Below are 13084 nucleotides of genomic sequence, written 5' to 3' on the forward strand. Positions count from 1 at the left end.
GTGGCCGTCATCACAGGGCTTTCCTCCTCCGGAGCTGACTCCCACTTCCCGCGAAACCCCAGAGCCAGCACGGAGTCAGGGGAGACCGTGGCCACTCCATCCAGAAGAGCCCTAGGAGTGCCCAAAAGGCAAAAGAGTAAAGGTCTGGAAATTTTAAAAAATACACAAAACAAAAACACCAACTGCACTTCAGGATGCAGTGAATGGAACGTTGCCACGGCAACCAGAGGCTGAATTATTCAGCAAGTGACGGCAGAAGAGTCTCTGAAAGGAGGCGAAACAAAGACAAAGGATCCAATTAAACCATTTCTGTGGGGGAAACAAACTGGGCCAGCCGCGAAGGCTACGTCTGCCCTCCTGGGATGCGATTTCTCAACCACAGCTCACACAGTGTCTAATTCTGGGGTTGCTTTTCCGTTTTTAAACATGGTAACAAACATTCAAGGAGTTACTATGTTCTAGTCCAAGGTTTAAAATCAGTTACAGATTCAGTGAGTAATGAAGAAAATCCAGTCCAGGGTCTGAGTTTTGGGTACCACTTAATGAGGGGGCCTCTGAGGTTTCCCAGCACCCCACCTTTTCCCACCTCCCGTCTGCACTGGGAGACAGGAGTGGGGTCCCCAGAGTTCTCTTAAGCCAAGCAACGTCACAATCATTTTGTTATCCTTGAATCACATATACTACAATGTTTACTATTTTTTCCTTGATTCACTTAATATTCTATTTTGAAAGAGGACTTGATTTATTTAGCAAATAGGAAACCATTATCGACTGGCAGTTAGAAAACAACTGGAAAAATAATACATGTAAACATCATTTTTTTTTTGACTTCCAAGCAGGTTAGGATATTTTAAAACACAAATAGTATGAACCGTAAAGCATATCAGGGCCCAGGGAGCGTCGCCCCAAGCGCCGCTGCTCATGTTTATACATGAAGTTTCACTGGCATGCAGCCGCCCGCATCACCACGTGCTGGCCACAGAGTCATGTGGTCGCAGCAGACACAGGAGGGTCCACAGAGCCAGAAATACACAGCATCTGGCTCTTCACAGAAAAAGTCTGTCGACATCTGAAGTATATGGTTGATAATCTGATACCTTTAAAAATAAAAAACTTTTGCACCTCAAAAGAAAGCATGAACGAAATGACAATACCAGCCCCAAAGAGGGAGAAGAGGTGTAACTCACAGAACTGGAAGCTGCAATTTCCAGAGTAAAATCCTCAAATAATTAAGATAAAGAAAACTGCAGGTAAGATACATGAAAGGAACTGAAAAAAAAAAAAAAAAAAAAAAGCTAATAAACACTGGAAAAAAATTCAACCTCATTAGAAGCGAAAGGAAACCACGCCTCCTGCGATGGTGCATCCCATCATCCCATCCATGAGACGGGCAACAAGGACACCAAGCTGAGCAGCCAGCATGCCCCCTTGGCCATGAGACGGATGCACCCATGTTCCCACGCTCCCTCCTTCCACCCGTGTGCATTTATTGAACATCTGGTCTGAACCAAACCCCCGCGTGGGTACCAGCCACACAGGACAAGGTCTGAGGATACTCTCCGGGAACACGGAGCTCAGGGGCCCTCTCTACCTCATAACCCACAGCTGTATCCCCAGCCATGGCCACGGTGCCTGCCCATCACTTGAGTCAAATAAGCCTTTGTGACCAGACACAGAGTGATAAGTGTGTGGTGGTCTGACCATCTCACTGCAATCAGGCTAAGAACGTCCAATGCGAAGCTTCCTCAACCCATTAATATCAAAGAACTTGTTAAAATCCACCCCCTCAACCCAGAGACTGATCCAAGTCTGGGTGGGGCTCATCAGTCTATATTTAAAAAGCTTCTCCAATATTCTGGGTTCAGAGCCACGCATCACCGCAGGTACCTCGACAGCCATCTGTGCCGTCGGGACCCTCACCATGCAGCTCAGAGGCGATGAAGGAGGAGGGGCTGAGGACCCGGCTCCCAGACCCCACCAGCCATGACAGCACTCACGGAGCACCTACTGTGTGCCCAGGCTCTGCAAGGTGCCTTCCTTACGGGATCTCTCCCAAACTCACAATGACCTTGAGAGCATCAGCAGCCCACTCTATGGATGAGAAAACCAAGACCTGGGCAGGTAAGGCCACTGGCCCAAGGTTCCCCAGCACGTCAGCACAGAGCGGGGATTCAAACCGGGGCTGTGTGATTCCAAGCCCTCAGGACCCCGGCTGGGGACCCCCGCCACCTGTGGAAACATGCGCCCCGCTGAGCCCACCCCTCCTCCGCCGTGATCCTGCAACTGACTCACCCCCATTTTACAGGCAAGAAAACTGAGGCCCAGAGAATCACAGCATCTGGGCGCTAGGCTTCACCCACTCACACTCATTGCCCTCCGCCCTTAAAAAAACTCAAGTATAGAATTTCAGAGGGTGGGAACACTGGGGCCCAAGCCCCCCAGCACAGATGGGAAACAAAGCCCACCCGCCCCAAATGAGGGGCCCTAAGTCTCGGGCAGAGGAAAGACCACCTAGAGAAGAAGTCCAGGTCGACCTTCAGATCAGTGGTCCTCGGCCAGGGGCTTGACTCCATCCCCCAGGGGACACTTGGCTGTAACAGGAGACACTTTTGGTTGTCACAGCTTCGGGGGCGGGGGGTTGGGGGGGTGCTGTGAACATCTCCAGGCAGAGGCCAGGGATGCTGCTAAATGTGCTTCTGTGCACAGGACGGCCCCGCCAGAGCCATCCAGCCCCAAACACCAGGAGCTGCTTCAGGCCCTCCAACCTCCAGGGGAGGGGGGCGCAGGCCAGAAGCACCGGCAGCCCCCTGGAGCTTGTCCAAACCAGGCCTCGGATGGCTTCTATAACCAGTGCTTCTCCACAGGGAAGACTGGCCCCCGGCGGGATTTGTTAACTGCCACGGCGGGTGTAACCTGCAGAGGCCAGGGAGGCTGCCCAGCACCTGGAAGTGCCCCGATGCCCACCCCACCCCCGGGGAAGAACCGTGTGGCCCCAAGCGTTGGCAGTGGCCAGGCTGGGAACGCCCGCCCCAGGCACTGCGTTTGGGACGGTGGGATGTCGGAGGGGCCGGCCTGCAGGGCTGCAGGGCGGGACCGGCCGCCACTTACTTGGAGAGTTTCATTTCAATCTGCTGCCGGATTTCCTGCCTCTCTTCATCCGTCCTCCTGGGGAAGATGTTGCGGTCTTCCAGCTCCTGCTTGCTGGGCCGGTTCCTCAGTTTCACAGCCAGGAGCTCCTTCTTGCATTTCCTCGGCAGGGTTCCTGAGAGAAGGGGCAACAAGAAAACGGGTGTCGGGGAGGTGCCAGCTGCCAGTGTAGCCACCCCCACTCTGCCCGCCACCCTGCGGCAGGAGAGAACCCGGACCAGAGCCACGGGGCACGCCTGGCAGCTGTGATGCCCCCAAGCGAATGGTGGGCAGCGCACCACCCTTCACGAAGGCCCCCCACCCACAGCCACGCCTCCACGCATCCGGGGTCTCCAGGGACAGGCCCGAGCGACACCTGTTGCCCCAGAGCAACTACTGACAGCACCACTTTCTCTTTCACAAATGCCCGAGTCTGGATAATAGACTACAGGTACGTTACCCGTGGTGGCTCTTCCTCCCCCCATCCCTGTCACCCCGCTCTCCCCACTGCCTGCGACCCCGTGGCCACGTGGGCCCTCTTTCACTCCCGGAAGATCCCAGCTCGGGGTCTCCGCACCATATCTTTCCAGTGCCGACCACTCTGCTATGCTTGGACCCCGTGGGGCTGGCCGCCTCTGAACTGTGCCGCTGGCCTTGAACCCTGCCCTCAGAGAGGTCCCATGGGTCCTCCAATCACCATCACCCACCCGATTAACCCCTCCCTCGTCTGGTCTCTTTCTTGTTCATTAGTTGATCACCCATCTCCTCCACCAGCCTCTAAGTCCAACGACGAGCTGCTCTCCTGGGTCTCGGAACAATGTTGACGCAGCCAGTTCTCAAGGAATATGGTTGAGTGAGGCTGGTTCAGGGTCTAGAAGGCTGACATTGACCTTTATTTCTACACACGTCCAGAAGCAGCAGAGTGACGTCAGGGTGCGCGTAAGATCTTAAAGAAGGATGTTGAAATTTGCTTAAGAGCAGACATGGGGGTTGGCTGCGTTCATGGGCAGAGAAGGGTCACTCCTTCGTGTGCCAGGAAATGGCATGGAGCTTCGTGAACAGCGGAGTCCCTACCTGTCCCAGCAACTGCACATGCCGACAACTGGCAAGAAACTCTAAAGCACAACGGAGACGGCAGTTTTGCAGTGTGTGGTTTTGCACTTTACTAGGGGATGGGCTTAAATCCTGGGGGGGTCAAACCATCATTCAGTGAGGTCACCCCCACAGGTGGAGGCAAACTTTATTTCTCAAGCGTACTGGCTCCCCAAAGAGAGCCAATTCCTAGAGTGGGTTACGGAAATACAGAGCAAGAAATAAGTCTAGTAACATGAGAGTTTTACAGAAGTTTGGGATAAAGTAAGATATAAACAATTGGACTCGACTGAGGCTTCAGTTTCTGATGTGAACTTGTTTGCTGTGTACTTTATAGACAAAGAGAAAAATAATGACACCAAACCCATTTCAGCCAGGACTCCAGCTCGATTCTGTTTTAATAGCTTTATACATGACTGGAGTCCTGTATTTATAGAATCATAAAAGCCTAAAGCAGTCACGTGTATTTTTCTGCTGATCTTTAAGGCATGGTCTGGGGGAAATTGAAAGCTAAACTGGCATTTATGAATTGAGGGATCTCAAAGGTCTCGGGACAAATCTTTCGTGAATGTCAAGGGTCTGATACGAGGCAGGAAGGAGAGAAGCATCGCCACTTTCAGACAGCTGTAATGTGCTTAACCAAAAAACCACACCAAACGTGCTCTAATCTTTCTAGCTTTTGATAAAGAACGTCTATAAGCCTATTGCAAATGTCTCAGGCTTGCCATTACAAACTTTAAGCATATTTGTTCTTAACTGAGAGAAAGATCCTTCATCAGAGATTTCTAGATGTAATGAGAATCCACTCCACGGAAAATCTCTGTGCTAGGAGCTAGAAATTCTCCTCTGCTTATTCATCCAGCCTCTGTGAGTGCAACGTGGGCACCCAGTAGGGCCACAATGAAAATGTCTGGGCTGAGGGTCTCCCCCAAGGTATCAGGAGGTTACCAGATGTGGCTACTTAAAAGCCAAAAAGGGAAATTTCCAGACAAATAGCTGAAAGTGAGGGCTTTTCATGAATTTGAATGGTACCTCTACGCAACTGACAGGATTAATCTAAACAAGCGAGTGAGTTGGAGCAGGGTGTGAGGCTGACAGAGGCCAGGAGCCCCTCCTCTCCTGACAGCAGGGAACAAGCCATCCTTTCCCCCAAATGCCCCAAACACACTTGTGAGCCTATCTTTGGGGCCAGAAATCCCACTTCCAAGAGTCTGCCTCCCCAAACAAATAGGACAAGCACATAAAATACGCACAAGCGGGTGTTCACCCAGCCTCATTCACAAAAGAAAGAAATCAAACAGCCGACAAGACAGTGTATGCTAAATTACAGCACGTCTCTATCATCTGAGTATCATGAACCTATTAAAAATTATGGTAGGGACGTCCCTGGTGGCACGGTGGTTGGGAATCCGCCTGCCAATGCAGGGCACGCGGGTTTGAGCCCTGGTCCAGGATGATCCCACATGTCAGGGAGCAACTAAGCCTGTGCATCACAACTACTGAGCCCGCGTGCTACAGCTACTGAAGCCCACGCCCCTAGAGAAGCCACCGCAATGAGAAGCCCGTGCACCTCAACGAAGAGTAGCCCCCGCTCGCTGCAACTAGAGAAAGCCTGCGTGCAGCAACGAAGACCCCAGGCAGCCAATTAATTAATTAAATGGTGGTATATACATTATCGAGGGACAAAAAGACAGTCACGATATGTTGCTAAGAAAAGCAACTTGTAGGAAAGTATGTACATTTTATATATATAACTCTGTGCATGTGTTTGCATCTAATTTTGTAAGGATATATAATCTTCTTATAAATCGGCATAGATGTGCCAGGAACGGATTTTACTTATTAATTTTGGTTTTCTGTATTTTACTGTTAGTCATCAACATAGTTTCCTTACGTCAAAATAATTGTTTAAAAAGAAAGACCTTTGTGGAGCGGCAGCAGCGAAGATGGTGGAAAACGCCCTCTTCCATAAGAGCAAGGAGAAAACTGCAAAGTCATCAGGTCAGCGTTCTCAGAGCTCTGTCAGTTAACCACAAGGTTGCAGCAGCACAGGGAGTCCTTACTCAAGGAAACCTGGCTGAGCCTCAGGAAGAATGTTTGCTGGGTCCAGTCCCCTGGCCCTTCCTCCAGCTCGGCAGCAGCCTCCAAGCAGGCTGCTTTCTCCTGAAGGCCAGGCGCCTGGCTGCCGCTGGAGGGAGGCGAACAGGCCTCATTCCCAAAGAGCTGTCACCATTTGACCTGTCGCTGGTTCCCTGAAGTCCCCACCGCAGGGCTGTCTGCGTTGGATCTGACTCAGAGCTGGCCCAATGGAAAAATGTCTTCTCCCCGGGGGGTGTTTGTCGCAAATGATATTGTGTTTCCAAGCGCAAGGCTTCTGGTTATCTTCAGACCAGCCTTGCTCAATTCTCTGCGGAGCTCTTGATTGGCCAAAGCCAATAAAAATCAATGCACAGGCCAAAAATATTAAGTCAGTTAAAAGTAAAACCTTGATGTTACCAGATCTAGCTCAACTCCGGCCAACGACGGAGAGCCTTTCCCACACAGGGATGACAGACAAGGCTCAGGAGGCAGGGGTGGGGCAGTGCTGGCTCTTCTCCCAGGACCCAGCCTGGCCCAGACAGCCACTGACCCCCGAGCTCCAGGCTCCACCTCCTGGGGCAGGGGCAGCTTCCCGAGCTCCACGCAGGCCGACACACCAGCACGTGCGAGACTCAGCACATCCCCCAACTCCACCTCATCAGAGCCATTATCTGCCCAGTGGAGAAAGGATGCTTGTGGGGGCCTCAGGCCTTGGACCGCTCTCTTCCTTGTGAAGCCTCCCTTCTCTCTCCCTACACACACCGGCCAGCATCCTCCCACCACCACGGCCACATCTCTGTCTTCTTTGCTGGTTCCGCGTCTTCTGCCCTCTAGACGTGGGTGTGCCCAGGACCCAACCTTCAGCCCCTCCCCCACACCGGCTTCCTCCATGACCTCTTCTGTCCCACGACACCAAGGACCAACTGCTCATGGTTCAGAATCTCCCTCTCCAGCCACGCCCTCCCTCCTGAACCCACACTGCATCTTCAGCTTCCTTCATGACGTCTCCACCCGGGTACCAGTCAGGCATCTCAAACTCAGCACGTCCACAACTGAGCTCTGTTTTCCTGCTGAAGGGCCGACAGGTTAAGCGACAGAACTGAGATTTACACCCAGGCCCGACCCCAGCAGCCACACTCTTAGCCGTGACCTTCACAGATCTGTTAGGTTCCGTAAGGCACCGTCTCCAGCGCACCTGTCCTGTGCCTGTGGCCCCCAAGAGCAGAAATGAGGACCACGGGGTGCGCACCCTGCTGCGCTCACTCAGGTGAGGGAAGGCGACGTGAAAACAAGCACCTGTAATGATCTGAAACACATGCTCACAACGTTATCCTAATTACCTGTTTGTGTGGCTTCTCCCTAACCAGTCATCCAAGCTTGAAACATTTTCACTCAACGGAGAAAAACAAATCTGGTGAACTCACCCATGCAGAGGACTCTGCCTTGTTCATTTCCTCACGGCGCAAACTCGGGAGATGTCTGCTGAATGACACAGTGCAGGGAAGAGGAAACAGGCCACACGAGGAAGGGGGCTTGCAGTCAAGATCAAGGAAGGATTTCTGAAGGAAGGAAGGGGCATCGGAGCTGGAACCTATAAGGATTCCCTCCTGGGGACGTGTCATACCAGAACCCAGCTTGTTCCACAGAAGGGATGTGCAGTGAAAACTTGTCTCGGGCTCCAAAGTAAGAGTGATGACTTTGACTTCTACTTCTGACCGGGATGGAGTAACATGCACTGAACTTCCCACCCACGAGTACAACAAACACAAATAAAAATGTATGAAACAATGGTTTTGATGACACGGATAAGGCCAGTGACCCTTGAGATGGGAACCAAATCAAGTTGAGCCTATGACTGCCTGGCTTACTGCCTCTGGAGACTTTCTAGGCCATGGACCAGGGAGAGGCACCAGAAAGAGCCTGGGAAACTCCCGGAGTGGAGGAGAAGGTCTCCCTACAGAGACCAAGGCAGCTAGAGTCTGCAGCATGGGAGTTGGAGGGGAAGCAGTGCCGAGAGCAGCTGGGGCTCTAAGAACCAGACAGGGGACTGCAGCCCAGCAAAATCACGAATCACACGAGGTGCAAACAGTCTGGACACCTTAACTAAAGGCAGAAATCCTCAGGATGGACCAAAAAGCAAGTGCCTACAAAACACGCACTTTAAATAAAAAGATGCAAATAGATGAAATGTACAAAGGGAGAATGAGGTACCATCCTAGGACTCGTCAAGAGAAAGCTGGAGTGGTCTATAAACATCAGACAAGGGAGATTCCAGAGCAGAGGAGCTTCTCAGGGACAAAGCAGATCATCCCAAATGACAGAGAGATGACCTCATCAGGAAGACGGGACAGTCCTAGATACTGATGGCCCTATTAAGAGGATCAAATATATGAGGCAAAAACAAATAAAACTGGGAGAAGATAAATCTACAGTTACAGTTATAGCTGGAGATTTCAGATCTCCGTCTAAGTAACGGATAGAACAAGTAGACAGAAAATGTGTAAGGAGGGACTTCCCTGCTGATCCAGTGGGTAAGACTCCACGCTCCCAATGCAGGGGGCCTGGGTTCGATCCTGGTCGGGGAACTAGATCCCACATGCGTGCCTCAACTAAGAGTTCGCACGCTGCAACTAAGGAGTCCGCACGCCACAACGTGCGCAAAAAAGGAGTCCTCACGCAGCAACGAAGATCCTGCGTGCCACAACCAAGGCCCAGCGTAGCCAAAGTACATAAATAAATAATAAACTTCTTAAAATGTGTAAGGATATGGAAGATTTGACCAACACTATCAAGAAATCTGATCCAATTAACATTTATAAAAACACTCTAACCCACAACAGAAGAATACACATTCTCTCCAAGAGCACACGCAATATTTACCAAGACAGACCACACTCTGGGCCATAATAAGGCAAGTCTCAGTAAAGTAAAAAGTCCTCAAGTCATACAAAGTATATTCTTTGGCCAGAGTAGAATTAAATTAGAAATCAATAACCAAAAGATCTCTAGAAATATACCTGAATCTTTGGAAACTAAATTTTAAAATTCTAAATAACCTACAGTCCCAGGAAGAAATCAAAAGGGAAATCAGAAAGTATTTTGAAGTGAAAATACATACAGCATGTCAAAATAATGTTGGGGGAAATTTACAGCACTAGATGCCTATATTAGAAAAGAAGAAAAGTCTCAAATCAATGACCTCAGATTCCATCTTAAGAAACTAGAAAAAGAACAAATTAAAACCAAGGAAGTAGAAGAGAAGAAATAATAATCGGAGTTGAAACTGATGGAATAGAAAATAGGAAAACAATAAAGATAGCACTTTGAGAAGAGCAAGAAAACTGATAAAACTCTAGGCAGACTTCTCAGAGGAAGTGGGGAGACGAGAGGGAGAAGAAGGAGAGAAACACACACAGACACACACAGAGACAGATAGACACACACACACACCCCAAATTCCCAATGTCAGGAATTAGAGGTGCAATATCCACCCGATTCAACACAAACTACCAAGACCCACTTAGGAAGAAACACATAACCAGAACAGACCTGTGTCTGTTAAAGAAATACAATTTCTACTTGAAAATCTTCCCCCATCACAAAAAAAAATCCTGCAGGCCCAGATGGGTGCACTGACGAATTCCATGAAACATGTAAGAGGTAAAGAATTCCAACTCGATACAAATTAATTCAGGACATTGAAAAGAAGGGTAGACGTTAAAACTCACGCTATGAGGCTAGAATGTATTGTGATGTCAAAACCAGAAAAGATACCTGAAGAAAAGGATACTAAGAACCAATTGCCCGTGTGAACGTGGACAAAAAAATCCTAAACAAAATGGTAGCAAATCAAGTCCAACAATTTATAAAAATGATGATACACCATGACCAACCGGGAGGCAATGTGGCTTATCATTTGAGAAGCAACCAACGTCATGTGCCAAATTAACAAACTTCAAAAAAGAAAAAACATATCATTAAACCACCCTTTGATTTACGGGGTGCTGACTCAGTCAGAGCAGACCAGCCCAGAGGGCTCTACCTGCCCACCGGCGAGTTAATGAGAGGGAAGCTTAAGTTCATGGAGGGGGGAGCCGTCCCAGGTCACAGCTGAGAGCAGAGCTCAAGCTGGCTGCCTTCTGGCTCAGAGAAGCGTGATCTCTCTCTCAGCTGCAAGAACAAGGCACACTCATTGCCAATAACTGAAGCCCAACAGCAGCATTAAGAGGAAAGGATCCCCTTTCTCCACCCACATCTCACCTCCAGAAGAAACCACTACGGAGGATGTTTTGCGGCAATTACTTCCAGACCTATTTCTCTGCCATTTTTTAGCAACTGACACTCCCATTAACTCTTCTGTTTCACAGAAGTGGGATCACATTATACACAGCAAAAAAAAAGCTGGCTCTCTCACACATCTGCTTCTAAAGCAGGACGGACGGATCCAGCCCTTGCCCTTTTATGGCCACAAATGATCCCCAGTGTGGCTGCCATATAATCCCATCACTTGTGGATCCAGCTCCCCGTGAATGGACATCGAGGTTAGTGCCTGTTCTTGCTCTTTTAACTAAAGCTGTAGGGACGGCCCTCATCCCTGTATTCGCCTGCACAGGGGTGAATACTCCCGTCAGCTCCATCCCCGGGAAGGGGAGCATCCCTGAGCCAAAGCTGCCTCGTATTTTAGGTTTAGACAGACGCTCCTTCCCTTCCCCCCTGCACCCTGGATCACTGCCTCGCTGTGGCTTCCAGAACCAGTCTTAGGTACCCTCTTGGGAAGAGGGAGGAGCCGTAAATGGGGTTGTGTATAAAAGAACAGAAGGCTGAGGAGTTAAAAATAAACTCAGCACGAGATCTTTTCCTCAATTAGTCACACTTTGGAATTTATCCTAAAGACATCATTACAGAGATGCACAAAGCCTTAGCTACAAGGGTGTGTATCCCCTCGCCGCTAACGCAGCCATTTCCCCCGCAAATGGCATGTCCAGACTGGAGATCCTGGAACCTGGGGGGCTCAGGCCGCATGAGGCTTTGGCATTTGAGTGGGAGGAGGAGGAGGAAGGCATGGGTGCCCCCACCCCCGGGCTGCAGGAACCCCGTGTGAGAAGCCCTCGCACCTGTCTTGACAGAAGCAGGGATACTGTGGGGTCGTCTTTAACCTGCTGTGGATTTTTCATTTCAGACATTATACTTTTTAATTCTAGACTTTGCATTTGATTCTCTTTTATAGTTTCTGTTTCTCTGCAAAGATTCTCCATCTGTTCATTCTTCCTGTTCTTTAAGACCCTGAAATGTTCACGGCGACGGCAGGTCTATTTTGGTTTTGAACATGGTCCTCTACCACGGCCTGCTCCTTACTCCTGAAACTCCTTTCTGAGGTTTCAAAAGACGGTCCGTGGGGCTCACCGAGGTCACTCCATGGTCTGGGCTGGATCCCAGCATCCTGGCCTCCAGGGTCTCGTTCCACCCTCACTCCTACAGCGATCTCTGCTAGGTCCCGTGGAATTCTGTCTGCCCTCGGCCAGCTGAATCTCCACATGAACTTCTGCGGCCCCCTTCACAGGGCCCCCTTTCCCAGGACCCTGTCCTACAAACTCCAGCTGCTTCAGCAACACAGAACTGCAATCTCTGTCTCCCCGTCTCGGCGTGACCCCCACTCTGCTTGGAGGCCACCTCCCTGTACTGCCCCCCCGCCCCCCGCAAGGAAGGTGCTCCAGGCAGAAAGCTGGACAGTCAGTTGCAGGGCTCACTCTGTGTGTCCCCCGTCTTCCAAGGATAAGAGTGAATTTCAGTGTGAATTTCAAATGTGAGCTAGGACTGCAATTTCAGTGGACACGTCTGTGCATCACTACAATTCCATATCGCCAGGGTTCTCTGGAGTTTGGAGCCTGGAAAAAGCATCATTGCCTGTCATGGGGAGAAAGAGAGGGTGTCCTGCTGTGTCTAGAGCTGTGCACAGGAGACAGGGGTGGAGTCTGGGCCCTGAGTTCCAGCCCAGACCCAACTCATACCAACTATCCACGGAGCCCAAACTAGCCAATTAATCTCCTGGGCCTCAGTCTTGTCATCTGTGAAATGCAGCAATGGAACCCAGCCCAGGTCACATCTCCTGTGTTTCCTCCAAGGTTCATCACCCCAGTCATCGCTGAGGACCTACTATATGCCAGGTGCTGTGTTGAGAATGACACAGGAATGGGCCACAGTACCTGAGCCAAAGGAGCTAAGAGTCTGAGGCAAGGTCAAAGCAAGCCCCTCTGAAACCTGCCCCCTCCCAGAGAACAGGAGGTCGCTGTGGTCACCCAGCTGCCCCCAATCCAAAGAAAGGATGGCTTTCCAACCAGGGCTGCTGCTTTTCCTGTGTGACATGGAGCATCTAGGGTCCCATGCAATGCAGACCCTGGTTCAGGGGGGCAGGGTGGAGCCCAAGACTCTGCACAGCTGAGCTCCCAGGGGACCACTGGTGAGGAGGGGGGGACCCTTCTCTCTGCTCAGCTCCTGCAGGGGTCTCTGGGTACCACTGTGGTCCGCAGGATAATGGCCCCAAAGATGTCCACGTCCTGCCCCCTGCACAGAGGGACCTCCCCCGACACCTGTCCGCTGCTGGGTGGTGCTAGGCACACTGCCCACCTCATTCTGATTCATCCTCAAGACTCCTGCCCCCAGGATGGCCTCCTGGGCCAGAGCAGGTCACCTTGCTCCCCATCAGGACAGAGAGGAGTGGGTGGCCAGGGGCAGCCCTCACTGCCCTCCCTCTCCAGAAGGGCCTGAGGGACAGTCTCACACAATTAAG

At 50.8% G+C, this 13084-nt stretch overlaps 1 protein-coding gene across 1 annotated transcript in view; it reads right to left on the reverse strand.

Moving 5' to 3' along the window:
* Nucleotides 1-13084, reverse strand: part of PHACTR3 (phosphatase and actin regulator 3) — a 206947-nt gene that overhangs the window by 34301 nt on the left and 159562 nt on the right. The window contains exon 8 of the mRNA XM_057702505.1: nucleotides 3109-3262. Coding sequence (XP_057558488.1) covers nucleotides 3109-3262 — 154 coding nt within the window. The remainder of the gene's footprint in view (nucleotides 1-3108; nucleotides 3263-13084) is intronic.

Source organism: Hippopotamus amphibius, chromosome 12 (assembly GCF_030028045.1).
Source record: "Hippopotamus amphibius kiboko isolate mHipAmp2 chromosome 12, mHipAmp2.hap2, whole genome shotgun sequence".
Taxonomy (NCBI): domain Eukaryota; kingdom Metazoa; phylum Chordata; class Mammalia; order Artiodactyla; family Hippopotamidae; genus Hippopotamus; species Hippopotamus amphibius.